This window comes from Enoplosus armatus, chromosome 22 (genome assembly GCF_043641665.1).
Source record: "Enoplosus armatus isolate fEnoArm2 chromosome 22, fEnoArm2.hap1, whole genome shotgun sequence".
NCBI lineage: Eukaryota > Metazoa > Chordata > Actinopteri > Centrarchiformes > Enoplosidae > Enoplosus > Enoplosus armatus.
In genome coordinates, this window is record NC_092201.1 from 5,552,567 (window position 1) to 5,577,433 (window position 24,867).

At 40.0% G+C, this 24,867-nt stretch overlaps 3 protein-coding genes across 4 annotated transcripts; 2 read left to right on the forward strand and 1 right to left on the reverse strand.

The window, feature by feature from the left end:
- On the forward strand, positions 1-10,111 carry LOC139304993 (G1/S-specific cyclin-D2-like). Of its 2 annotated transcripts, none has more exons than XM_070928926.1 (5): positions 1-308; positions 1,228-1,443; positions 4,642-4,801; positions 6,987-7,135; positions 9,553-10,111. In XM_070928926.1, the coding sequence occupies exons 1-5, from the start codon at positions 114-116 to the stop codon at positions 9,715-9,717; spliced, it is 885 nt and encodes a 294-aa protein (XP_070785027.1). In that variant the 5' UTR covers positions 1-113; the 3' UTR covers positions 9,718-10,111. The 2 variants fall into 2 exon arrangements, with proteins under 2 accessions (XP_070785027.1, XP_070785028.1); XM_070928927.1 differs by having other exon boundaries at positions 1-287.
- Positions 10,112-13,499: 3,388 nt separating this feature from the next.
- On the forward strand, positions 13,500-18,698 carry tigarb (TP53 induced glycolysis regulatory phosphatase b). The gene is made up of 6 exons (XM_070928928.1): positions 13,500-13,553; positions 15,471-15,508; positions 15,693-15,814; positions 16,948-17,025; positions 17,128-17,238; positions 18,120-18,698. Exons 1-6 carry the CDS (start codon positions 13,522-13,524, stop codon positions 18,552-18,554), a joined length of 816 nt encoding a protein of 271 aa, XP_070785029.1. The 5' UTR covers positions 13,500-13,521; the 3' UTR covers positions 18,555-18,698.
- A 3,403-nt stretch (positions 18,699-22,101) lies between these two features.
- On the reverse strand, positions 22,102-23,880 carry fgf23 (fibroblast growth factor 23). The gene is made up of 3 exons (XM_070929299.1): positions 23,646-23,880; positions 23,447-23,550; positions 22,102-22,554 (listed from the first exon to the last, which is right to left on the reverse strand). Exons 1-3 carry the CDS (start codon positions 23,878-23,880, stop codon positions 22,102-22,104), a joined length of 792 nt encoding a protein of 263 aa, XP_070785400.1.
- Positions 23,881-24,867: the final 987 nt, after the last annotated feature.

Below are 24,867 nucleotides of genomic sequence, written 5' to 3' on the forward strand. Positions count from 1 at the left end.
CTCCTCCTGTCCGCTGTCGACAATATTGTGACAATATTTATTATTTTAAATTTGTATTATTTAGCCACAAAAAGAGGAAAAAAAGGAGAGGAGGGGGAGAAGGGGGCCGAGTCATGGAGCTTTATTGCCTGGAGTCGGACATAGCCGTGAAAGCCCAGCCTGACCCAAACATCCTCTATGATGACAGAGTGTTGCAAAGTTTATTAACAATTGAGGACAGGTTTTTACCTCAATGCTCTTATTTCCAGCGGGTCCAGAAGGATATTCAGCCTTATATGAGACGAATGGTTGCAGGTTGGATGCACGAGGTTTGTGAGCATTTTATGCATTGATGAGCTAACCTAACTTAAAGCTAATGAGATGGGTTGTTTTTTTTTGCATGTTTACACACAACTTTAAGCTAACATAAGCTCATAGACTGACTGGTTTTAGTGCATAGAGAGTTGTCATGGTTGTTATTTGACAATTGAATGAGAATGACTCACCAAAGGCGTGGGAGAGTCGGAAATTCCACCACGAAGAAAACTCAGCTTCAAAGAAATAGCCTAGCTTGATATTTACATTGGTTAACAGCTAGAAATGTGGTACTTTTTGCTAACTAGCTAGCTCAGGTGTCAGGGGGGAAGTTAATCTTAATTTACATAATCGAAAACCCGACGTTTCTCCTTTATAATAATTATTATTAATTTTCTAAAATGGCTCAAGCTCGTTGCCTTTGGTCGGACAACGTGCATGCAAAACCACTTTCATTTTTGAATATAAAAAACACTTCATGTTAGCAAAGTGTCGTCTTTTGTAACTGTCGGAAACTATTTTAACACAACTTGTGAACCTTGTGCACACGTTTTATAGCTCCCCGGTGGTTTATTCTGATTTTTAAATATTTTTTTAAACACGACAAGCCCCAACAAGGAAGAGGAGCTGAATGGCGACGGGTTTTGCTGAACGACTTCCTATTGAACTAATTTGTTTCTGCCTTGCCCTCACTTTGCAGCCTTTGACTGAGTAAATATATATGTATATATTTATATATATATCCTTTAACCTTTAACCTTTAACCCACAGACATCACTAGCATGGAAAAATCACAGCAAAACCCACCCCCACCCTTTAACTGCTCTTTTGCTTTAAAACATATGTAATAGTCAATAATAGTTATTTTATGTTTTACTTCTTTTGCATATAACCTAATGTGTGTTTTTCTGTTGCATTTCTGTATCATTTCAGGTGTGTGAAGAGGAGAAGAGTAATGAAGACGTCTTCCCTTTAGCCATTAATTATTTGGACAGATTTTTAGCAGTGATGCCCTCGAGAAAGAGTTATTTGCAGCTTCTGGGAGCTGTGTGCATTTTCCTGGCCTCCAAGTTAAAGGACTGCAGGCCGCTATCAGCAGAAAAACTTTGCATGTACACAGACAACTCCATCACACCACGGGAACTGCTGGTAAGAACTGGACTATCAGAAAGCCCCCATTCATTCATGAGAGCATAAACATGCAGTATCATATTTGTGGGATGATTTTATAATGCTAATAGCTATATTGTTTACACAGGAAGTGTCCCATTTTCATTATAAGTGGAGCGCTGTGCACAATACAGCCACATCCTTACTTTGGATCCATGTGGACTGAAGAGAGTGATGCCATCTAGTGCCAGTTATGCAGTATAGAATTTGGATATCTTGCGGTACATGATGTTGCTCTGTATTTCAATTAGATATAACGGTTTATACTTTAAAAAAAAAAAGCAGCCAAAATGCTCTTTATTCTTACTTTCCCTCATATGAGTATTAAACAAGAGGATTATATCTCTCTATGGCATTTACAAGAATGTTTTTAGTTCTCTCTTACTAACAAGGGGCTTATTAAACAAACTTTAAGACCAGTGTGTGAGTAATTGACCCACAAACTTTGAGCTGTTGTTATTGAGAGCAAAGTATTTATCATATTAGGGCCTCAGTTAACGATTATTTTCATTATCAATAGTTTTCTCAATGAATCATCTGTTCTATAAAATGTGAGAAAAATGTGAAAAATGACATTTTCTAAAGCCCAAGTTGATGTTTTCAAATTACTTGTTTTGCCCGAATAAGTCTCAGAAAACCAGAGATATGAAGTTGACAAAACAACGACCACATACAAGCTTGTTCTGGAGCTTTTTACCGCATTACACAGTTCTCATCACCAGATAAAGTTTGTTCATTTACAGTGTACCTGTTCAGACTTTCCATGATTCTGAGATATTCAGTTAATTATCACAGAAGTACGACGAAGGAAAGTAGAGATGAATCAATTAGTCGCTCTACAGAAAGATTCATAATTTGTCATTTTTCAAGCAAAAATTTGTCTCCAGTGTGAGAATTAGCAGCTCCTCTTTTTCTCGCGTGATAGTAAACTGTGTTTCTTTGGGGTTTTGACTGTTTTTCGGACAAAACAAGGAATTTAAAGATGACGAATTATAAATAAAAAACATACAATGACCCGTAAACTAATAATCATTAGTTGCAGCTGTAAAGAAAAGCAGCAAATCCTCCAATCCAACGCTCAAAAATGACTTAAACGATTAATTGAATATCAAAATGGTCGCAGAGTCATTTTCAGTTGATCGACTAATCTGAAAATCCATTTGAGGTTAGACCTGTTTCTTATTTCAACCAAACAGCTCCTCATGCTCTCTATACATCCTCCTGCGTTGCCTGCAGATGTTGAGGGAAATGACATGCGTCCCATTGGATGCTCCATATTGTCGTAAGACTCCAGATTCCTGGATATCCTGACAGGATGCACAGAGAAGGCATGAAGAGCCAGTGAAATATATCGCAGCTCTTCCTTGTAATGAACACTCTGACGCCGCTTCAGCTGGAAGAGAAACGTATTTAAGTGGGTGGAGGGGCGGTTGTGTCGGGGCAGCTGTCCAGGAAGTGAGCGCACTGACGGCAAACCTCCGCCCTGCTCATCTCTGTCAACAATCTCCACAAGGGCTAAAATAAGTTCAATGCAAGTGTGTGTGTGTGGCAGGTTATGTACAGGAAGCCTATGTAAATGTGAGTGATGGCTGCCATTTCAGATGACGGATAAACCTTTGGTAACAGGGGGGACTGTCCCTGCCGGTGTTGGGGTTTTGGTGTTTACTATGTTTGCTTTTTAGGTGACACTTCTCCAGAAAGCATTAACCAAGTTAAATTCATCAGCATTTATTCATCACAGTGTGAAACGTTGTTATGTTGAATAGTTCAGTCTCTCAGTTTAGTTGCTTCTGCTTGCGAGTTAATAACTTAACTTTTTTATGGATGTAAAACTTTAAACACTTGAAGCAAATTAAATTGATACTTATTGCTCCTTAGACTTGATCAGCCTCGTCTCTCTGCTACATTTAAAGGGAATACAAACATAAAACTCAGTAATGTAATGGTGCTATCATCTTCTAGAGTCCCTCATGGGTAACACGGTGATTCTGAAATCATAATGAAACCTTTGGCACCTATGGCAGACATCATGGTCTTAGTTTCATACCATGAAGTGACAATTGGTGACTTGATGGAGGACCAAGATGAGAAATGTCAGGAAATGCTGCAAACTGCAAACCTTTACAGACCTGCTCTGCTGCTTCACTGCAGCAGGTTGTTCATTATGGATATCGAGTAGTTTGATGAGAAACATGGAAATAAAGTCAAGACTTTAATTTTGAAAATGTGTGATAACACGTGGGTTAAGTAAACCGAGACGTGTCATCGTGTTCCCTGACTGGAAAATGTAGTACGTAGGGACATGATTTGGAAAAGCTCAGCAAGATTTGGGAGTGTCTCCAAATCTCCCGTCTTTACTTGTGGAGGTTTGAAGAAAATGTCATCAGTAAATTGGCACAGCATGACTTGTGAAAACCCTGTGGCAGCCATTTGGTTAGCTGCTTCTTTGAAAACCTGAAGATGGTGTCACTGATTATTTTGCTGCTTGGGGACAAATAAGTTCTCCATTGAATTATTTATTTTTTTATTGATTCTGATAATGACGGTGATAGCTTGTTCTGTCGCTGCGCTCATCTATCCAGCTTTTGTGCTCAAATTCCTTCAGGCGTGTGTGATTTTGACTAAAATGTCAGTATACCAGCACACATTTTCATTCTTGCTATTCTTACTCAAAATACCGAAAGCCAAACAGGAAAACATTAAAATATTAGCGAACTGGTGAATTGTTAAGCTTGACTCAACACACAGGAAATTAAATCATGAAGTGCGCACTCCTCCCATGCTGGTGCAAAAGCTGACTGTATGAGGAGTCAGCTCTGTGCTGCTGCAAACTCATTGTAGCTGTTTGAGGCTTGTGACAGGAAGGAAGGGGCTAGCTGTCTCATTGGCAGGGCCTCTAAGCAGGGCAAAGCTTGTCACATGCCGGCGATATGAATACAAAGGATGCGAGGAATGAGAAAGGCATGCAGATAATAAGATACAGCGAGGAGAGATAAAGCGAAGAAATGTTACTCTTCTTACAGAGCCATTTCCTCTGGGAATAGGGACGCACTGTGATCTTTTTTTCACGGTCAATGGAGGCATGGCAGCACGCCATTTAACCCTCTGACTAAGTAGATTTTGCCAAGAAAGTGAATTTGAACTGACTGACACCTTATTTTTCTGTCTGTCTTTTAGGACTGGGAACTGGTCGTGCTGGGGAAGTTGAAGTGGAACATGGCCTCGGTCATCCCCAATGATTTTATAGAGCACATCATACGCAGGCTGCCCCTTCCCAAAGACAAGCTGGTGATGGTCCGCAAACACACGCAGACATTCATCGCCCTCTGTGCCACAGGTAACACAGCTGCACAACATTTCAATGTGCCTCTCCTTGCTCGTGTGCTCACTCGCACGCTCAACTTCGCTGCCTTGTTATTCCCACATCCACCAGAATATTCCCACACACACAAACATTCCCCCATCGTGAGTCATCGGTGACCTCTTTCTTCTCTCCGCATACTCCACCGGCTGCCTTATCCACTTTCTAGTCTCTCCACAGCCTGTAGTAGAGCCTTTTTCTTCACCAGCTGCTAAAAGCTGCTTGAAGTGGTGACATCCACGTTTCTCTTCCTGGGAAAAATCCCAACAGTGCTGTCTTTTAGATAAGCCACGTACACGGGTAATGATAGCGATTGTATCATACTGTATCTTGTACTCCAGCACACACACACTCACACACTCTGTGCTGTATGACTCAGGTGCAGTTGAACTCCTACTCGACCTGTATTGTTTGTTGACAGGGAAGCTTCCAGGTTTAAAAAGTCAGGGCAGTGATCCAGTGATCTTCCTTCCTCCTCCCATCCCGGCCTCATGTCCAAAATAAATTCTGGAGGCTCTGGAGAAGCACAAACTCAGATGTCCCCTTAGGCCTCTCCCTAGGTGAATTTCCATGGCATTCCTTTGCCTATACTAGGAATCCCTCTAATATTTTCATATCCTGGACAGAAACACTACTGCAGGATCACCTAATACACATAATATACAGCTCCCCTCTGTCACAAGGCTGCCTTTCATCTGCCACTTCCTCTCAACTAATTCAATGATTGAAATGATACAAAGGACGTCACTTTAGTGTAATGAAATTCCTCACAAACTCCAGTGCGGTCAGATCTGGCCAATAAGCACTTGTTTACTAGAGCTAGTTATTGGAACCATAGGCTCCTTCAATGAGTTTCATGCCCCGTTTAGCACAGTTTTAGTGTCACACTTTTTTATATTTGGGTGTGTTTTAGTGGTCGTCTCTGCTATTCATAAGCAGCTGGTTATATCCAAGCACAAAGCAGCCACAGTGGAAAAAAAAAAGGAGGCCTGCTGTGGTTATGCAGTAATGTAAATGTTTGGAGTTTTATATGGAGTTGAGATGTTATTCTTATGATGGAGGAGCTCCTCCTATGGACAGCTGTTCCCTGGAGGAGAGGATGGGCGTAGTGAAGCAGGCTGCTCTTCAGGGTTTAATCAAAGCTATCAGGCCACCACGACTGGTTTCCACTGGGCTAGGGCTATGTGCTGGGTTCCTGCCCCTTTTAAGATTAGTGTTGGTCATGTCCATGTGCTGAGACAGAAAGAAGCCTGTGTATTGTAATAGTGGAAAACCTCCAGGGCCTCCTAAAAATAAGGGGTTTGTTAGTCTTTTACTTTAGGATTCATAGTGAGACATGAGTACGTCACTCAGACTTTCTCACAGTGAGTCAACTGCTGCAGGTAATGTGCGTCGTTGCGTCAGGAAATATACAAAGTTGATTAACTTTTAAAAGCATATTTCGATGTTGTGCAAGTTAGTGAGCTTGCCAACAAATGGAAGCTATCCAATAAGAGTTTTGTTATGCTTGAAGAGAGCTGGTTCGTACAATGCGTTTCCTAACCTTGTAGGAAATAAAAAGTGTTCACAGTTGTTCCGGCGGGGTGAGAAGCGGGAGACACAGTATTGTTTTAAATACGGCAATAACGGCGCACATTTTCAGACGGTTTCACCTGGAAAACATTCATAGTGTTGCACTTTAAAAAGTGACAGTAATAGTTGTGTAACAAATGAAAATGAAAACTCAATACTTGCGGAGGTGTACTCTCTCCATGGCTGCCTCCTCTTCCGCCTCCTCCATCCAGGCCTGTTGTCGCTTAAGCATTCAGACTTGGATATACACCGGAGGGAGTTGTTTCTGGAACTCATTGTGCAGCGAGTAGGAGGATTCCTCTGCTTTTCTAATCAGTGCTGAAGTTTCTATGAAGGAAATCACACAGGTTACACCGTTACAGCTACGTCTGTTGAAATTCAGACTGTGGGAAAGTCGGGGCCAGCTGTGGAGCATGCATATTGGGAATGATTCAGATGTTTGTACCTCTCATGCATCTCTTATACTTCCTCTGGGCTGATTTAAGTGTTGCAGCTCTTCAGGTCACAGCTACAAATGTGATTTCTGTCTGCCACTATGGCCTAAAGCTGCTGCTTGACTAATTGCACATTAATACTCTTTCCTCGCCAGATGACCGCCTTGCCATGAACCCTCCTTCCATGATCGCCACTGGCAGCATGGGAGCTGCTGTCTGCGGCCTGCAGCTGGACCACACTGACCAGAGGCTGACTCGAGACAACCTGACAGACCTGCTGGCCAAGATCACCAACACAGAGGTGGTGAGTACAACAGTGAAGGAGATTTAGCTCTGCCAGAAGTACTTACCCAATCGTTTTAGTGCTACACAACAATGCATTGTTAATAATCATTGCAACATCTCACGACAGCAGCATAAAAGGCCCTTTAGTAAACAACAGCGATGACTTCAGTAGTGGCAGATTGAAGCTATTTACTTTTCATGGAGAGAGAGGGAGAGCAAGCTTTTGGCTCTTGGCTGTGGAGCCAGACTGCTGCTATAAAGAGCAGCGGCAGAGGGAATGTCTTCTTAAAACTCGGAGCCCACATTCTTGTGGTAGGACACATGCAATTTCTTTGCATGGCTCCCACTTTAGCTGCGTACCCCTCCTGGTGGAGGAATATGTTCGTAATGAAGTTGTGGAGCTCTTTTCCAGAGCAAAGGCCAATGAAGAAACAGAAAGATTTCCAAGCTGTCAAGACCAACACTTCAGAACGTTTTTGGATGACTTCATAAACATATGAAAACTCATTGACTTCAATGTATTGGCTGAGTTATAGATGCACTGGGGGTCTGGAGCTTTAGAATACTTCAGCATTTGGCTTGAATGCATATAACTCATAATGAGGCTATGTACATTTGATCAATGTGCAGTACTGAGCATTTTGAAATATTAATACGTACGAAGTGCTGCATTATAAATATAATGGGAGTCAACAGGCCTCCATAGACTTTAATGTAATATATTACCCCAAAACAATTCATAAAGTATAAATGTTTATCAGTGTGCACTAATAAGCATTTTGAAATTTAAATGGTGTTTTTACTGTGTCCAGGTGCTGCATTATAAATACAAGGGGAGTCAATGGGCCTCCATAGACTTTAATGCATTATATTAACTAGAGTATAAATGTCATCGTAATATGATTATGTAAAGTTAGTCACTGAGCAGTACTGAGCATTATGAAATGTTATTGGAGTTTGTACTGTGTATGCTGGCTTAGATTTAAATACAACAGATTTTTATGGCGATTTGGAATGCAATATTAATAACTCAACTCGATAAGAAAAGCCACAGCTGACAAACAAGGAATTATGCACTATTTGACATAAATTTGATGTATAAATCATTTTTTGCTGCAGCACAGCAATCCCACTAACTTAAACTATATATTATATGGTATATATAAACACCATGTTTATCTCAGTGAGTGCTTTCATTGTCACAGTGAGTCATTGTTACACCAGAGGACCAGTTCAGACGCCTAGAAATCCAAAAAGTCCACAGCCAATTGGGCCACAGGAACAACACGGTTGCCTCTTTAGCTTGTGGTTGTGTTGCCACGGCGACGAGGGCCCCGCAACCCAGCCGTCACAACAGGCGCTCCGACTGCAGCCCATCGGGTTCCAATTATCCGTACATTTCAAAGGAATGTTGGCCTCTTTGCGAGTCTCGCTTCATTCCTTTAAGAGTCCTGCTCAGTGAGGCAGACCTCCCACATTTTCCACACAGACCTGCAGAGGGACGGAGACGGAGAGAGAGGATCCCCTTTCACAAGAGAAGTTGTCCAAAAACATCCGGTCCCACTGTCCTATATTCTGTTTTACACCCAAACTCAGAGGGTCGGGGTGCAGTAGGTCAAAGCCATTTCCGCTAGACCTCCACATGGGACTGACCGTGCTGTAAACCCAAGCGGGGGGGAGTCCAGAGTTTCAGATCTGCTTATCTGTTCTCTGATAGACCACAGAGCTCTTTCAGGAGCCTTGCCCCTACACCCCCCGTATTCATACCTCAGACATTCGCAGGTCTCGTGTCAGAGAGGATTTCAGTACCCACCGTGTAGCTCGCTGCACCGTGTTGTTGGTATTGGAGAGTCCTGGTACCCATTGTTCTGGTCATGATCCAGACAGGACCACCTACCTCAAGACACATAATTCCCTGCTGGTATGCCATGCATGTGACCAAAGCTGTTAAACAACTGGCACATCAGATGTAATGAATTGCCAGATTTTTGCACGCTAGTGTCTGCGTACAGGTGTACAGATTAAACCCCCTGGTGTCCGTGAATACGCTGTGTATGACGTGTTTTATTTGTAGTAACATAACTTTGTTTGTGTTTCATGTAGAGACAAACCACTTAGACTTTCAATGAAAAAAGGCACAAAAACGAGTTCAGATAAAATCATTTTACTTTACATGTAAATACAGTTTTATTGAGTGATTACGCCACTAAAGTTTTGTATATTTTTATAGGCACCTGTTTAATAATTCTTGTATTTGTGGTTCCTGGCTGCTTTATGCTTTGTTAAAATGACAAAAATCAATGCATAAAAAGTTTTTAAATTGAAAGAAAATGAGCCTGGACTCCAGAGGGTTGGTGTGTAAACGGCTATAAAGACCAGCAAAGGTGTAACTGAAGCGTGTGCATGTGTAACGACGTCTGACCCTTTTTGTTCCAGGATTGTTTGAGGGCGTGCCAGGAGCAAATAGAGCGTGTGCTGGCCACCAGCCTGCAGCAGGGCCAGCAGTACCGGCAGGAGACCGGGGTCAGAGCAGGCAACAAGGCGAGGGAGCAGCAAGACCAGTCCAGCACCCCCACAGATGTACGGGATGTCAACTTATGAACCCCCATCACCACCCGGCTCACACACACACACACACCACTCATGCCTGTCTACCAATGAACTAACAGGAGCGAGGGGGGCGTGAGCTGCCAGTATCTACGTCAGGTCTCACATGAGCGATGGTGTGACAATCTATGAACTTTTAGAAAATAAGAAATTTCTAGTTTTTCTCTTTTTTTTTTTTTCCCCCCATTCACACCCGGCTGGGTGAACTTTCACCTCTTTGTATGGGCCACACATGTAATCGAACAAGCTATTTAAAAAAAACAAAAAACGGTAAATTCTTGAAAACTTGATAGTGCCTTTAGTTTCCCAGAATGGAAACCTGAATATATTTTCATACTTGAAAAAAAAAAAACAGCATAATTATATGAAATAGACATTTTTCTTTTGATACAACATAACAAAAATAAATATGATAAATAATGTATATTTAGCTAGCATTTAGTTATGTTACTCTTTTATCATCTTTAGAAGTTATCAACTCACAGTTTAATGGGGTTTTCCTCACTCGTGTGTGCAGGAACACTCCTATAGTAGTGATTGAAATGCTGATAATACAGTACATGGCATTTAAACCAAGCTGATATCCAGCCAGAGGAGCGCTACTGTAGCTAGCTGCCCTTTCTCTATCTATCATACTGTGCACCTGTAGCACTGCTTACTATTTATGCTGAGAAGTGCTGGCCAGGAGTGGGCTGGGCCTGCTCACAGAGGAAGGACATGAGGGGCTTTGTGGTCTGGAGCAGTGGCTACTGTTTTAAAGGTTAACACAGAGGACAAGGTCGGTTATTAAAGTCTTGATTTCACTGCCAAATCCACAGACCAGTACAGTATGTTAATAGGGCCGATATGTACATGTATTATAATTCAGCGAGGCTACATTATTATTGTTCTGTTCTTGGTCTGGCTCTTACACATTAGAGAGCAGTTAAGACTGTTTATTAGTTGGTTTGCAGGGGGTTTGAGCCTCAGCTAGGTGACGTCATGTTATTAGAAGAGAAAAGGAGATTCGGCAAGTTTTAACCAGGTTTGAGAGGAAACAAATGCAGGTTGAAGGGTTTGTTGTTTGGGAAACCCTTGGGAAAGAGATGTGGAAAGTGGGGAAATGCTAGAAGTCTGGATTGATGGATGTTAACTTAAGCTATGTAATGTTTCTGCAGTTGATACTTGAGTGACACACAGGAGGAGGAAGAATCCCTGGTGATGTCCGGAGGGATCAGTTTAGATGTGCTGCAGTTTCTCCTGTTGTCAATTTTCACCATTAACTTTTTTTTTTTTTTTTTGAGAGAGTTGGGCGACTTGGAACAATATTGATGCACTTTTAAAAACACACTCCTTAAGAATGGTAAGGGGATGGTGGTTGAGGAGAGTTCAGTGGGTTGCTAGGGTCATTTTCTTTTTCTTTTTTTGTTTTTTCCTTTAAGTTATTTGATTTTTTTCTGGGCTGGATTCCCACGGGGTAACGCATGATGTCTTGAAAGCTACGCCCCGACAGGTGAGTAGACGTAGGATCGGTGTTATATTATAATAGTATATAAACTAAGAAAAGCCAAGTCACTTCTAGACTTAGATTTGTTTGTTTTTGATTCATTGTGATTATTTAACCGTACTTGAATTCTTGTTAATTCATAGCCAAAACCTTCCAATAGTTCTTTCAGAGAGTTACACACATACTGTGTCCTAAATATTCTCGTTGATGTTTTGCTCTTTTTATGTAAACTGCTCCACTATAGACATGGGTAGGTAGGGGTTTACATGGTGTGAAAGAAATGTATATAACCAACTTCTCCATGGGCAGAAATGCTAGAAATCCTCATTACATTTTAGAACAGAAATGTAGTTTCTAAACTGTTTTCATGCATGTTCTGTTGTGCAAAAAGCCAAATGCCCCCCCCCCCACACACACAAAAAAAGTGCTTTAAATAGAAAAAAATGTTAATGCTTTTACAGGTTTTGTGTATAATTTGAAAGAGATAATTCCAAAGTGAGAAAACTAGATTATACACATCATTCTCTTGCTGCTATGAAGCTTTTCTTTTCTAGTCTTACACAAAGATGCCTTATTGTGATTCACTTGTGTGCTGCTATATTATGAAATGTTGTATATGTAACAAGTCTTCTTTGCTTTTCTGTTGTATGTGTACTGGAGGGAACGTAACACAGTTTGCTGCGGGACTGGAAGTACTTGTGTTTTGCCGATCTTTTTGATTAGCATGTTTTTATTCCTTTATTGTTTCATTTGTATCTTTATATTCTATCATATTCTTGCTGCTTCTTTGTAATGTTTGTGTACCTCAGGTTAATTTGGACAGATAGAGCGAGAGCCCATCTCGCATTACCTCATCAAACTTCACATCACACATCACTCTGAATTTGTTGGACGGGTTTCATTTTTTTTTTCTGTCTGGATGAGAGGAAGGACGGTGCTTCTTCTCTTTAAATCAAGAAATGTCTGCCGCCAGATTCCACTGAGCAGTTATAAGTACCTATACTTTAAAATAGGTTATTTTATATATCTAAGTCAAAAAAACAGCCTGTGCTGTATGTTATACATGTATCCGAAAGACAAAAAAAAGTTATTTTTTTCCTACTTGGAGTCTCATTGACATGTTTCGATCAGTTCATTGGAATTAAGTGGAATATTGTTTATTTTTGAGGTACCCATTTAGTCGAAGTTTAAACCACGAGAATGTTTTATCATTGTTCAGTGTGGTTGTTATTCCAAACTCCTCTCCCACTATCCCCACGTGCAACCACACAGTGTACCTCAACAATTTCTCCTCAATAAATTGGCTAAAATCATGTGACTGGTTTGTGTTTTCCTCTGTCTGTAATACTCTGTGTGCCTTTTGTGAGTTCTTATCTTTCACTAGAGGGCGACAAAACCACTGAAGACTTTATACTGGATGGTTAGAGTAACTAAAAGACATGAATGTAAAGTGAGGGGTATCTATTTCTATTTATAATATGAAAATGTGTTTTGATGTTTGTTACAATTTGTCCAAATGTTAGATACCATCGAATATGAGGAGCACTGTTGACAGTTAAACTCAACTAACCTTATTTAAAATTCATCACAAAATTACATTTTTATTCTAAATCATCTAAAGTTAGCCAATAATTAAAATGTCACTAAATGTTTGCTCTTATTTCTCCACATAAACATACAGATATACAACACTTGACCAATAAATACAGTAAATACAAATGTTTGCATTATATAGTTAAACAGAGTTATTTAAATAATTCAATTTTATATTTGTCATTTCAATAGTAAGAAAATAGTTGAAATGAAACGACTTTTCTTCAAGACCTTGATGAAAGTGAATCAGACAGAAAACATAATCGAAAGTGTATGGGTGCAATAACAATCATCAATAAATCACGTCATATAAACACAAAGAAGGGATAAACAAAATAAATTTTATTTATTTTAAAATAGCAATAATAACACAACTGTGTTCAATTTATCACAACAGAAGATACAAAGAAGTACAAATAAAAATATATAAACTATGTTCAAAATTACAGGAATATACGTGATTAAAAGGTTAAGAGTTTTCACATATATTAAAGATTTTCTTTGATTTTTTGGTAATAATAATAATAATAATAATAATAATAATAATAACAACAATAATAATAATTTAAACCACAAAGTGTGAACGTGAGATCACATTTTCTTTACGCAGCTCTGCAATGCGATTTGATTTGCGTCGTGACGCAGAAGGATACGTATGCTAAGTATATGTAATTTCAGACGAGCCAACCCGGAAGTAGCCCGAGAGCCGCTGCTGCAAAATGTTGACATTTAGTTTAACGCTCATACGACAGTAAGTGATTCTTTTCAGGCTTAATTTTCCTTTATATTCTTAGAGGACTTGAACATGAATGAATTCGTAATGTTTATGTTTAATGTTTATTCTCAGAGGACTTGAACATGAATGAATTCGTAATGTTTATGTTTAATGTTTATTCTCAGAGGACTTGAACATGAATGAATTCGTAATGTTTATGTTTAATGTTTATTCTACAGCAACAGTATGTCCCTTCAGTTTGCTAACGAAGCATGGCGGCTAAGAAGACTTACAGTTGTGTTCAAAATAATAGCAGTCCAACATCACTAACCAGATCAATCGCTGTTTTTGGTAGAAATTATATTTCTACATGGCAAATAATTTACTAGTAGAGTAATAGAAAACCAACAGCATTAATTGAAAATAATAGCAGTGTGGAGTTCAATTAGTGAGGTCATTCATTCTGTGAAAAAACAGGTGTCAAACAGGTGGACCTTATTTAAGGACGAAGGCAGCAAATGTTGTACATGCTGGTTATAGTGCATTTCTCTCTGAAAATCTGAGTAAAATGGGTCGTTCCAGACATTGTTCAGAAGAACAGAGTACTTTGATTAAAAAGTTGATTGGAGAGGGGAAAACATATAAAGAAGTGCAGAAAATGATAGGCTGCTCAGCTAAAATGATCTGAAATGCTTTAAAATGGCAACCAAAACCAGAAAGACGGTGGCAAAAATGGCAAAGACTCAGCCAATGATCAGCTCCAGGGAGACCAAAGAAGGTCTAAAGTTACCTGTGAGTACTGTAACAATTAGAAGACGCCTATGTGAAGGGAAGCTATCGGCAAGAAGCCCCCGCAAAGTCCCATTGTTGCAAAAACGACATGTGCTGAAGAGGTTGCAATTTACCAAAGAACACATTGACTGGCCTAAAGAGAAATGGCGCAACATTTTGTGGACTGATGAAAGCAAGATTGTTCTTTTTGGGTCTGACAGTTTGTCAGACGACCCCCAAACACTGAATTCAAGCCACTGTACACTGTGAAGACAGTGAGGCATGGTGGCGCAAGCATCGTGATATGGGGATGTTTCTCATACTATGGTGTCGGGCCTATTTATCGCATACCAGGGATCATGGATCAGTTTGAATACATCAAAATATTTGAAGAGGTCATGTTGCCTTATGCCGAAAAGGAAATGCCCTTGAAATGGGTGTTTCAACAAGACAACGACCCCAAACACACCAGTAAGCGAGCAGCATCTTGGTTCCAGACCAACAAGATTAACGTTATGGAGTGGCCAGCACAATCCCCGGACCTTAATCCAATAGAAAACTTGTGGGGTGACATCAAAAATTCTGTTTCTGAGGCAAAACCAAGAAATGCAGAGGAATTGTGGAATGTAGTCCAGTCGTCCTGGGCTGGAATACCTGTTCACAGGTGCCAGAAGTTGGTCGACTCTATGCAACACAGATGTGAAGCAGTTCTCAGAAACAGTGGTTATACAACTAAATGTTAGTTCAGTGATTCACAGGAAAGCTAAATCTTCAAGCATTTCTCAGTTCATACAGTAAATGTTTGAGTTTGTGAAGAAAAATGCAGACACTGCTATTTTTTTGAACGGCCTAATATTCCTTTTTCTTCACTTTCTGTTAAGTAATAACAAATTTGATAAATTTTTCTTCATGTTTTGATATGGAATAGAATGTGCAGTGTTCCCAATGCATTTGCATGTATGGAAATAAAAGCTATTATAAGGATTTTGAGCTTTACTCACTTTTTTAAACGCTATTATTTTGAACACAACTGTAAGTTTAGCTAACTTAGCGAATGTTTACATCGTGTTTCAGTCTTCTTAGTTAGCTGTCTATTCAAAGACAGAACTATTAGCTTGTTGTCACCGGTAACAGATTGACATGATTAAGCTAAGTCAATGACATTGCTGTATTTTCACACAGTGGGGAAACACAGTACAACAGGGAGAAGCTGCTGCAAGGTACGTTATTAAAGTCTGAAAGATGCACCTCACATTTCCTGTTCCAGCATGAATTCAACTATACAGCCTTGGGAGTTATAGTGTTAAACATATTCTTACATGTTACAGAAAACTACCACTTTAGTATATTTGTTTGTACAGTGCAAATAAATTTTAGAGTCTGAAAACACAGTTTGTTTTTTAGGACAAGGTGTGGACACACTCCTGTCCGAAACAGGTGTGCAGCAGGGTGAGGCGGTGGGACGATACCTCAGAGACATCACATTCAACAATGTGTTTGCCAGTAACCTACAACGAGCCGTTCAGGTAAGACAGGCTCGTTCATTTTTTAATATGGCAGTGTGGTTTGGTTACTGAGGCAACTTACACACAGGTTACTGACTTAATACACTGTCAGATCATGCAGATTTGTTATTGTATCTGTGTAGTGCTGTTGGCATATTAAAGGATACGTCTGCTTCTATATTTTTCTTATTGTCAACAAATTCCACAAAAAGAACAAAACTTAACTTTAAAATAAACACATTGTTGGTCTTTCCATGGGATTTGTTGGCAGGAAGAGAAATCTAGAATAACGGCAGCGTTACCCTTTAAAATCTTGTATCCACAGAGGGTATTTTTGAGGTCTCACCTCTGTTTAGAAGATTGAATGGTTTGGGTAAAGAACATGTATGTAACACTGCCTAATTGAACAATTTATCAGGATTACATACATGATGACAGCCTAAAGATCTCATATAGGGCATGACCATGAATTGTAGTGATATTTCATATTTTATTGGTGGAACTTCTCATGTGGGTTAATGAAGTTTCCCAGCAGTAAATTGTGCAACAGCCTTACATCAGTGACCTTTTTAGTGAAGTGATTCCAGACCTGTAGTTAACTAAGAACATGCCTATGTCGTGTATGTAAAACAGTACAGGCCCAGTTTCCCAGGCTACAATTATCTTAGCCCATACACTGAAAAATGTGACTGAAGGTCATCTTAGCCTTAAGGTGCTTTTGGTAAATGGAGGACGAGTAATGCTGAACACCAGTTTCAGACATCATGTCATTTAAGGGATTGTTGACAAATAGATGTTTTGTTTACATTAACCTGCGCTAAGCTCATAGGTAGTGTTCATCATCTCTGTATTTGTCTGTAAACACATATATATGGACACACTATTGAGCCATGAATATGTGTAGCAGGAACACATAATTCTGTCAAACCAGAAAAATGTTACTTATTATTTCCTGATTGTGAAGGAAAAAAGTAAAAACAGGATGCATGGGGAAAAAAACGTCCAGATATGAAATAGTTGTGTGAACATTCATGTGTTTGTGGTCTTTGACTCACTGATGCATCCTGGCCTTTTTAGTTTGACCGTGGCGGATTGTTTTGGCAGTTACAAATGTATTGAGTCAGTAAATTTCCAGATTACATTTCCTCTGTTAGACAGCTGAAATAATTCTAAGGAACAACACTCACTGTTCTGGCATGGAGATGGTTTTGGAGCCGTTACTCAGAGAGAGGGTAAGATCTGTTATTATACCAGTTCCAAATATAAAATGTTCAATAAAATACTACAGGAGTTTCCTTTCTGAGCTCTAAATTGTGGTTTTGCTGTTAATGCAGGGTTTTGGCGTTGCTGAAGGACGTCCCAAAGAGGATCTGAAGAACATGGCCAACGCTGCTGGCAAGTCATGTCGTGACTACACCCCTCCAGGCGGAGAGACTTTAGACCAGGTGAGTCAGACACAGTCAGCATTAATCATTTGGACCCTGATTGTACAATACTGTTGTAAAATGTTGAAAACAGCCACTTTGAAACTCGAGATCAAGAGTGTATTGCTTGTGCAACAGCGCCATGTAGTGCCCATTTTATATACTGCAGTTTCTGGACAGATAACAGTTGCAGAAGTTGATGTAGTTGACTTTTATATATTGCATACAAAGGGTAATGTGGGAAAACCCTGAAGCTGTTTCATGCAAATGAATTCTGCTGTGCTGTTGTAATTCTCAGCTCACTATACTCAACTGCATGTATGTCAACAATGTCAATTTCATGAAACAAGAAGATGAAGCTTTGTGACGATAGTGTCATATTAGCCTTAGATGTTGGAGAATTTTCTCAACACATGAACAAGCAGCTGAAGATTTCCACCAAATATGAAGATATTATTCTATAAAATGTCAGAATATAGTGAAAAATGCCCATTTGAATTTTCCAGACTCCAGGGTGACGTCTTTAAATGTTATGTTTTGTCCAACCAATAGTTAAAAACTCAAAGACATTCAGTTTATAATGATAGAAAACAGGAAAAAGCAGCAAATCCTCACACTGGAGAAGTTGCAAACTGACTTTTTGTGCACTTTTTCTTAAAAATGATGTAAAACTATTTATCGAAATAGAAGATTGTTTTGTCGATCGAGTAACCGATTGATCGACTTATCGTTTCACCTAAATTTTTTATATTCAATCTATACAATGACAAAAGGATTTAAAGAAAACCACAGCTGACAGACAGTAAAAAGAGAGTCAAACAGAGACAGTTTTGACTCTCAGTCTATATCTCAGGAAGCTTTTTGGTTTGAACCTTCACCTCTCGCTGTCACCTTTCTTCCAGGTGAAGCTGCGATTCAAAAAATACCTCAAAGTCCTTTTCAAGCAAATGCTGGACGAACACGGCTGGTCGGGACCAGACGCCTCTGCAGGGGCGTCGGAAGCTGGAGACTCTGGGAACGGGACTGCAGCTGCTGCCTCAGACGTCGCTCTTGGCGGTTCGGCTGACGACGGTCTCCAGGGAGTGTCGGTCCACGCTCTGGCCGTGAGCCACGGCGCTTACATCCGTGTAGCCATCAAGCACCTTGTAGAGGACTTAAAGTGCTCTCTGCCTGCAGGGGTGAAGATGTCGCAGCTGTTTTCGCCCTGTCAAAACACGGGCATCAGTCGCTTTGTTCTCACTCTGAGTCAGTCCGAGTCCGGCCCGGTCCTCTCTGCTGCTCGCTGCGTCTTCACCAACAGGAAGGATCACCTGGAAAACCTCACAACTGTTGAGTAGTGTAAAGAGAATGATGACAGGGTTATGTGTATGTGTACTGGATAACTGAACAATCATGAACACTAAAGGGAAATAAGAGGCAAAGACCTCAAAGTTACCGCAGGTAACTGAATACAACACTGCAACATGGTAAATTAAATGTCTTCTCATTATTTAATGGCGTTACTGTGGATCAAGTCAGAAACATCGTGCAGTACTGTACCATCAAACTACTTCATTATCCTCTTGACTGTAGGTCAGTAAGAGTTCCTATTACATTTTTAGTATTGTTCATGTTATTGCTCTTTTATCATGTTATACCAAAGTCAAACCTATTTAATGTATTACTGAGTCAGTAGATGTGGCATTTTCAAGTTGATGTGACTCCTTTTGTGCTGCTCATTTTACTTGTGCAATACAACATGACAACACTGAATCTTTATACGAAAATACAGATGGCAGAAAATAATACAAGTTGAACAGATCACAAAATGCCGTTAAGCTACATTTATAACATCCATCTGGGTGTTGCTACATATTCATGGGTGTTTCAGGCTCCTCTGTGTTCAACAGAAGTCTGCTTTTTTTTCTTTTTCTATTTTTAGTCACTTTTTTTTTTTTAAATCTCCACTGAATGGATGAGCCTCGCAGCCCATCATGGCCTCAATTTTTCAAACACAGTGTGATCTATTTATGTTAATACTGCAAGGTAAAACCTAAAAAGAAGACTTCCCATTGAACGCAAATGCACTTTTTGCTATTCTGATACATAAAATATAACAGATTGCTGTGAAGTATTGTCTCTGGTTTTGCAATTGTTGTGCTGCTCATTTGACTTGTGCAATATGACATGACAACACTAATTTTATTTTTTGTTGAGTGCTTTTATGCTTTTAGTCACTTTAATCTCAACTGCATGATAAACAATATTCCAAATATAATGTGATCTCTTTATGTCAGTGACATCATCTAATCACATTCATGTGTCATAATCCTCGTTACAAGGATGAAAAACAGTGTAAACAGACATAATAATATAATTCAAAGGAGTCTTGCACCTATCCAGCATCTCCCCCACTGAGGGTTTGTGGACGCCCACACGACTACAGCTTAACATAAGAGAATATAACAGGAAATGGTGGAAGGAGACCTGTTTCTGGATTGCTGTGTTTCATGGTATTTATACATTATTTGTAAAAGAGTTTGGGTGTTTTTTCATCAATACACACCGCGGAGATGTAGTTCATATTCAGCTCATTACCACATATTGATAGATACACAACTTGATAGTCCACATCTAATCATAACATCTTTATCCAGTAATTGGGTATAAACACAACACACTACACAGTTATCCCTGATATTAAAGGCTCTCGGGGTGTAACAGAGACAAAAGGAGGCTTAGTTGCTCCTTTAACAACTGATAGAGAGTTTTCTCTCATCCTGAGTGACTGGAAAAAGTTTGAGCACCCTAGGGCTCTGTACCACCGTCACTACTGAACTGTGAAGAGCTTTAATAGCTGTATGAGATGTGCAGTGACTCTCAAGGAGCTTCAGTATCCTGCTGCTGGTGCTGCATCTGAAAACGTTTTTATTTTCATTAGAGTTGACTCTAAAGCAAAACATGCTTAACGTCTTCGCTCTCTGGCGGAGAGTTAGCGCAAGATGAGACGATTGGTCCGTGAAGGCTACAGCTAGCCTTATCGCTTAGCTTAGCTTAGCTTAGCTTAGCACAAAGACTGGAGACAGCTAGCCAAGCTCTGTCTGACGGTAGCTAAATCCGCCTTCCAGCTCTTCTGGAACGAACTAACTACCACATTATATATTGTTTGTTTAATACGTAACAAAAACAAAGTGTAAAGACGGGTTAGGTTGTGTGGTTGTGTGTAATTCTTGGCTAACTTTCTGGAATCTCCTCTGGTTGCCTGGCAACAGCGGAAGCGCATTTCCCTAAATGTCGACCTATTCCGTTAACAGGTCAAGGGTTAATGGGTGACAATGACCAATCTAACAGTTAGTTAAAGTACAAATGGCACTAAGTGTATTTTTAGAGCGCCATGACTCAGCTGCGACTCATGTACCTGTTTGCTAATTAAGCGGAAGAGGTGTGAAAGTGCAGGTTATTCAGCTAATGAGCGGAACTGCGCAGTAAGTGGGTCAATGCTAAAGGCTTCCTGTCAGACACACTCACAGCTATACAGGTTCACACAAATAACACGCAACACTGTCCTTTCCTTTATTAGTTTATTTTGTCCCAAATTCAAGCAACACTCCACATCCACAACTCCACCTCATACATTCACAGACAAACCATGTTTTCTTATTTAACTGTAAAGCGTCCTTATAAATACCATAAATAATAATAAAGGAATGGAATTAAATAAATAAATACTCTTTGGGACTGGTTTTCGTGTTTGCTGGTGGTGCTCAGCACCTGTAAAATCACATAGCAAGAGTTCAGATTTTTTTTTTTTATCAAGGTTACTGTTCTGTAAAGGTTGTTTACCCTGTAGTTATAACCCTTCAAGTCATGAATTAGATTGTACAAATACAGATACATTAACACAACAAATACTGTAACTGTAGTATTGAAATGTTTTTGGAATTGCTGTTTTTACGTTCAAAATATAACAATAAACAAGCTTCAAATCTTCTATATCCAACTCAGTAAACTTAGGACTTTAAAATATAGGCAAAACTTAACCTTAACTCTACTAAATGCAACTCTTAAGTATATTCATGTATATATTGTCGTTTAAAATAACGCCTGCCTAGTTTCACAGCAGTAGACAGGGCCTCCAGTCCTCCAGAGGTAGGCTAAATTAGCTTCTGTCTTGAGATAATATCAATGAAAGGTGGGTTTCTCAGACCAGCTGCAGCAAACCTCAATGAGAAAACAAAAAGTACACATGCTGACTTGTCCCTACTGTCGGGATTATTATTTTGCTTTAGCCTGCCATCTCTCATCTAAACTATAGCTCATAATGAGAGAATGCCAAGTAATTATAATGGATGGGAAATGGATTTGGATCCCTCATCTTGGCACATACAGAACTAAAATGTTCTTTTTCAGTGATCTGTCTCTGAGGGGAAAGTAGTCAGATGTATCATTTAACTACATTTTTGATGTGATTAAATCCTTGTATCCACATATCATTCAATTTATCACCATTTATGTACAAAATATTCATTACTGATGACATGAAATCAGGTAAAACGCACATCCCTTATTCATTTTACTTTTAAATCAAGTGATCTCAAAACAGGAGATTTACTTTTAACTCTATGAATTGTGCAAAAGGGGGCTGCAAGTCAAGTATAATATTTTGTACATACAGTGTACTTATTAACACACTGCTTTTCTGAATGAGCGATGACTGAACCGACATTATTTAGTCAGTTTAAAAAAGAAGGAACGACCTGAAGGCTCTCATTTCAGATTTTCAAAATAAAGTCTGATGTTGATGGGTTTTTCTCTCATGATAATAAACTACAAAGTTAAACCTGGACTTACTTAGAAAACGGAGCCCCCCCCACCTTGCAACACCCATATCAGCCACCACTAAAATCACCCCATGGTCCCGGTGCTCCGGGGGCTGGCCGGGTTGGACGAGTGAACGTTCCAGGGGTCGTGGGTGGACGGGGCCAGCGGCGTCTCCCGGGACACGTTGCGCCCATCGTCCCCGGCCTCCACCTCCACCTCCACCTCGAAGTCGGCGTCGTCCTCCGGCACGGCCCGAGAGTCCGAGCCCTCCTCGGTCTGACCCAAGTACACGTTGTGCGGGTCGGAGGGATCCACCACCTGGTTCCTCTTCTCCCTGTGCAGCAGGAGGCGCTCCAGCGGCACCGTGTTCTTCTTGGGCAGGAAGAGGGAGGTCTGCGGCAAGTTCTGGCCCGCTGAGAACACCTGCCGGGAGCCCTCCAGGTTGAACAGGATGCCGGTCCGGCTGGAGTAGTACACGTCCCGGTTGTTCTCCAGAAGTTTGTGGTTGAACAGACAGTCGTCCCTGAGGCAGATGGACTGAAAGAGAGAGAGAGAGAGAATTAAACTGCATACAGGAAAATCCTATTTCTTTCCAGGATGCAAGATGTTGTCGGTTTTAGCAAACTTTTATTTGATTTGATTTTTATTTATAATGATCATCTCCAAATAGATTACTGCACTGAATACGCCTGACTTAACTAAACAGGCTTATGACTACTAATAAAAAGGCGTTTTATTCTGTTTTAGATATTATGACTAAATCAGGCACTTGTTGGGTTTTATGAAGTAAATCCAATTAAATTATTTGGCAAAAACATAAGAATATTGTACATAAAAGCGGGGTTGAGATAGCCTCCTCATATTTATTATGCAAATCAGTTTTCATTTCCTAGACAGTAATTTTCTTTATTCTGTCTTTGTTCGGTACATTGTCTCTTTTTGAATCGTCTCTTAAATGTAAGAAACGAGTCAACCATTAACAAGTGAAACTGCTTAGGAAACGTGAAATAACGTCGCCACTATTTGTTTATTTGATATCAATGAAATCATCAAAAAAATCCATTGTAATGTAATGTAATGTTTAAACAACCTGTTGTTGCGGTCATTTTTGTGCGTAAAAGGATAAAAAAAAAAACTATGCGTAAAACCCCACAATGGTGCCAAATATGAAGACAAAACTAACGGTTCAGGGAACGGATTTAGTTAAAAGTCAAATGTCAGACTGAGTGATTAAAAATAATCAAATAAATTGATATTAAGACATCCTCTAGTGGCAGTGCGTTTGTGCGTAAAATGAAGACTGTTAAAAACGATGCGTAAAACCTCACAAGAGTTCCAATTTAGAGGAATTGAAATAAAAAGTTTAGTATAGGGAATCGATTGAATTAATAGTAACAATCAATCGAACTGAAAGTAAGTATTAGCTTACAGAGCTGAATGGGTTGCCCTCCAGATCCATACACAGGTAACGGCTGCTTTTGACGCCCAGGATGGCGATGCGCTCCCTTGTTTCAGCTTTCAGTAAAATCACACCTGCAGGGAAGAAAAGGCAACGAGCATAAGAGTGTTAAAGACAAACCTTCAAAGTGCCACATTACAAACATTAAACTAAAGAGAGGAAAGCTTACTATATGAACTCCTGACTGTAGTTTTGCGTACAGTGCCATCTAATCTGATCTCCAAGTAGAAGTTGTTGAGGTCTGTGGATGTCTGCAGGTGAACATATCTCCTCGGGTTCCCCCAGTTGGATCCAACCAGGGGCGACGGGTTCGGGGCCGTTTCCCCGAGAGGAAATCCCTGGAGGACAGCGAGGAAGAGCGCCAGCACAGTGTCTCTCATGCCCAGTCTCCTGTTGACGTCCATCCTGAAGCAAACCGGTGGTTTCCACTGCGAGCTGCTGGAAGTTTTCAGATGCTCTGTTGTCCCAAAGTTTGAAGACAGTTCCTATTTAAAGCCCCCCGAGCGCCACTCCTGCTCACATCCTTTGCGTAAAAAAAAGAAACTCGCCCCCAAAGCAGATGTGCGGGTTTGCTGCAGCGGAAGGGCCACTTCCACCTCTGTCTGTTTATCCCGATGCTCTTGGTCAGACAGGACTCTTATTTTTGGTGACTAGTTTTGACTCATCCACCTTAATTATTCCAAGACTATTTCCTAATGGCCCAGAGTCCACTGGTTCGGGTGTTTTGTTTAGACTGGAAACGGTACATTATAAGGCAACATAAAAAAGAAAAAGAAAACAAAAAGACATACATGCAGAATCGTGTGAAAATGATGTGTTAATTAAATCAGGGATATAATACACGGTTAGTTAGTTGTGTAAGACTTAAATGGACGTTTCCAATTCGTGCAGAACTCTTGATTAAGGAAGCAATGAATAATTAATTAAGCCTCTAATTAAATATTTTACAGTTTTGGTGACGTTTAGTCTGAAGTTAATTCAGTGCTGCTTCCACGCACCTTCGCAACTCAATCTTTTCACCATGTCACCAGCAGAGGGAGCCACTCCCTTGTATAGTGTATTTTACTGGGGGATTCTGGGACGTTTCATTTGACTGGCCAAACTATTTTTGGACGCTCTGCTTTCAGCACAGGACTCATTAAACTGTACTCCAGTATGACAATTCAGGGCAGTTCAATCTTAAATTTGCAAAACACACATCCAAAAGATTACATATGAACCGAAGTTACTGATTTTAGATTTACTTAAGTGCTGCACTGAAGTACAATGTTTACAACAACTTTAGACTTCTCCATTTTGTACTTTTTACTTCACTACATTTATCTGGCAGCTATAGTTACTGGTTACTTTACACGAAGAAGTATATGATAAGCTTACAAAATACAACAGGT

Bases quoted from the DNA above. Each gene is read 5' to 3' on its own strand.
- fgf23 (XM_070929299.1), bottom strand. From the start codon at position 23,880: ATGGACGTCAACAGGAGACTGGGCATGAGAGACACTGTGCTGGCGCTC. The intron at 23,551-23,645 runs GTAAGCTTTCCT...TCTTCCCTGCAG, and splicing joins TACAGTCAGGAGTTCATATA to GTGTGATTTTACTGAAAGCT. The intron at 22,555-23,446 runs GTAAGCTAATAC...TCTCTCTTTCAG, and splicing joins AGGGCAACCCATTCAGCTCT to TCCATCTGCCTCAGGGACGA.
- tigarb (XM_070928928.1), top strand. From the start codon at position 13,522: ATGTTGACATTTAGTTTAACGCTCATACGACA. The intron at 13,554-15,470 runs GTAAGTGATTCT...ATTTTCACACAG, and splicing joins AGTTTAACGCTCATACGACA to TGGGGAAACACAGTACAACA. The intron at 15,815-16,947 runs GTAAGACAGGCT...TTCCTCTGTTAG, and splicing joins ACCTACAACGAGCCGTTCAG to ACAGCTGAAATAATTCTAAG.
- LOC139304993 (XM_070928926.1), top strand. From the start codon at position 114: ATGGAGCTTTATTGCCTGGAGTCGGACATAGCCGTGAAAGCCCAGCCT. The intron at 309-1,227 runs GTTTGTGAGCAT...GTATCATTTCAG, and splicing joins TTGCAGGTTGGATGCACGAG to GTGTGTGAAGAGGAGAAGAG. The intron at 4,802-6,986 runs GTAACACAGCTG...TTTCCTCGCCAG, and splicing joins CATCGCCCTCTGTGCCACAG to ATGACCGCCTTGCCATGAAC.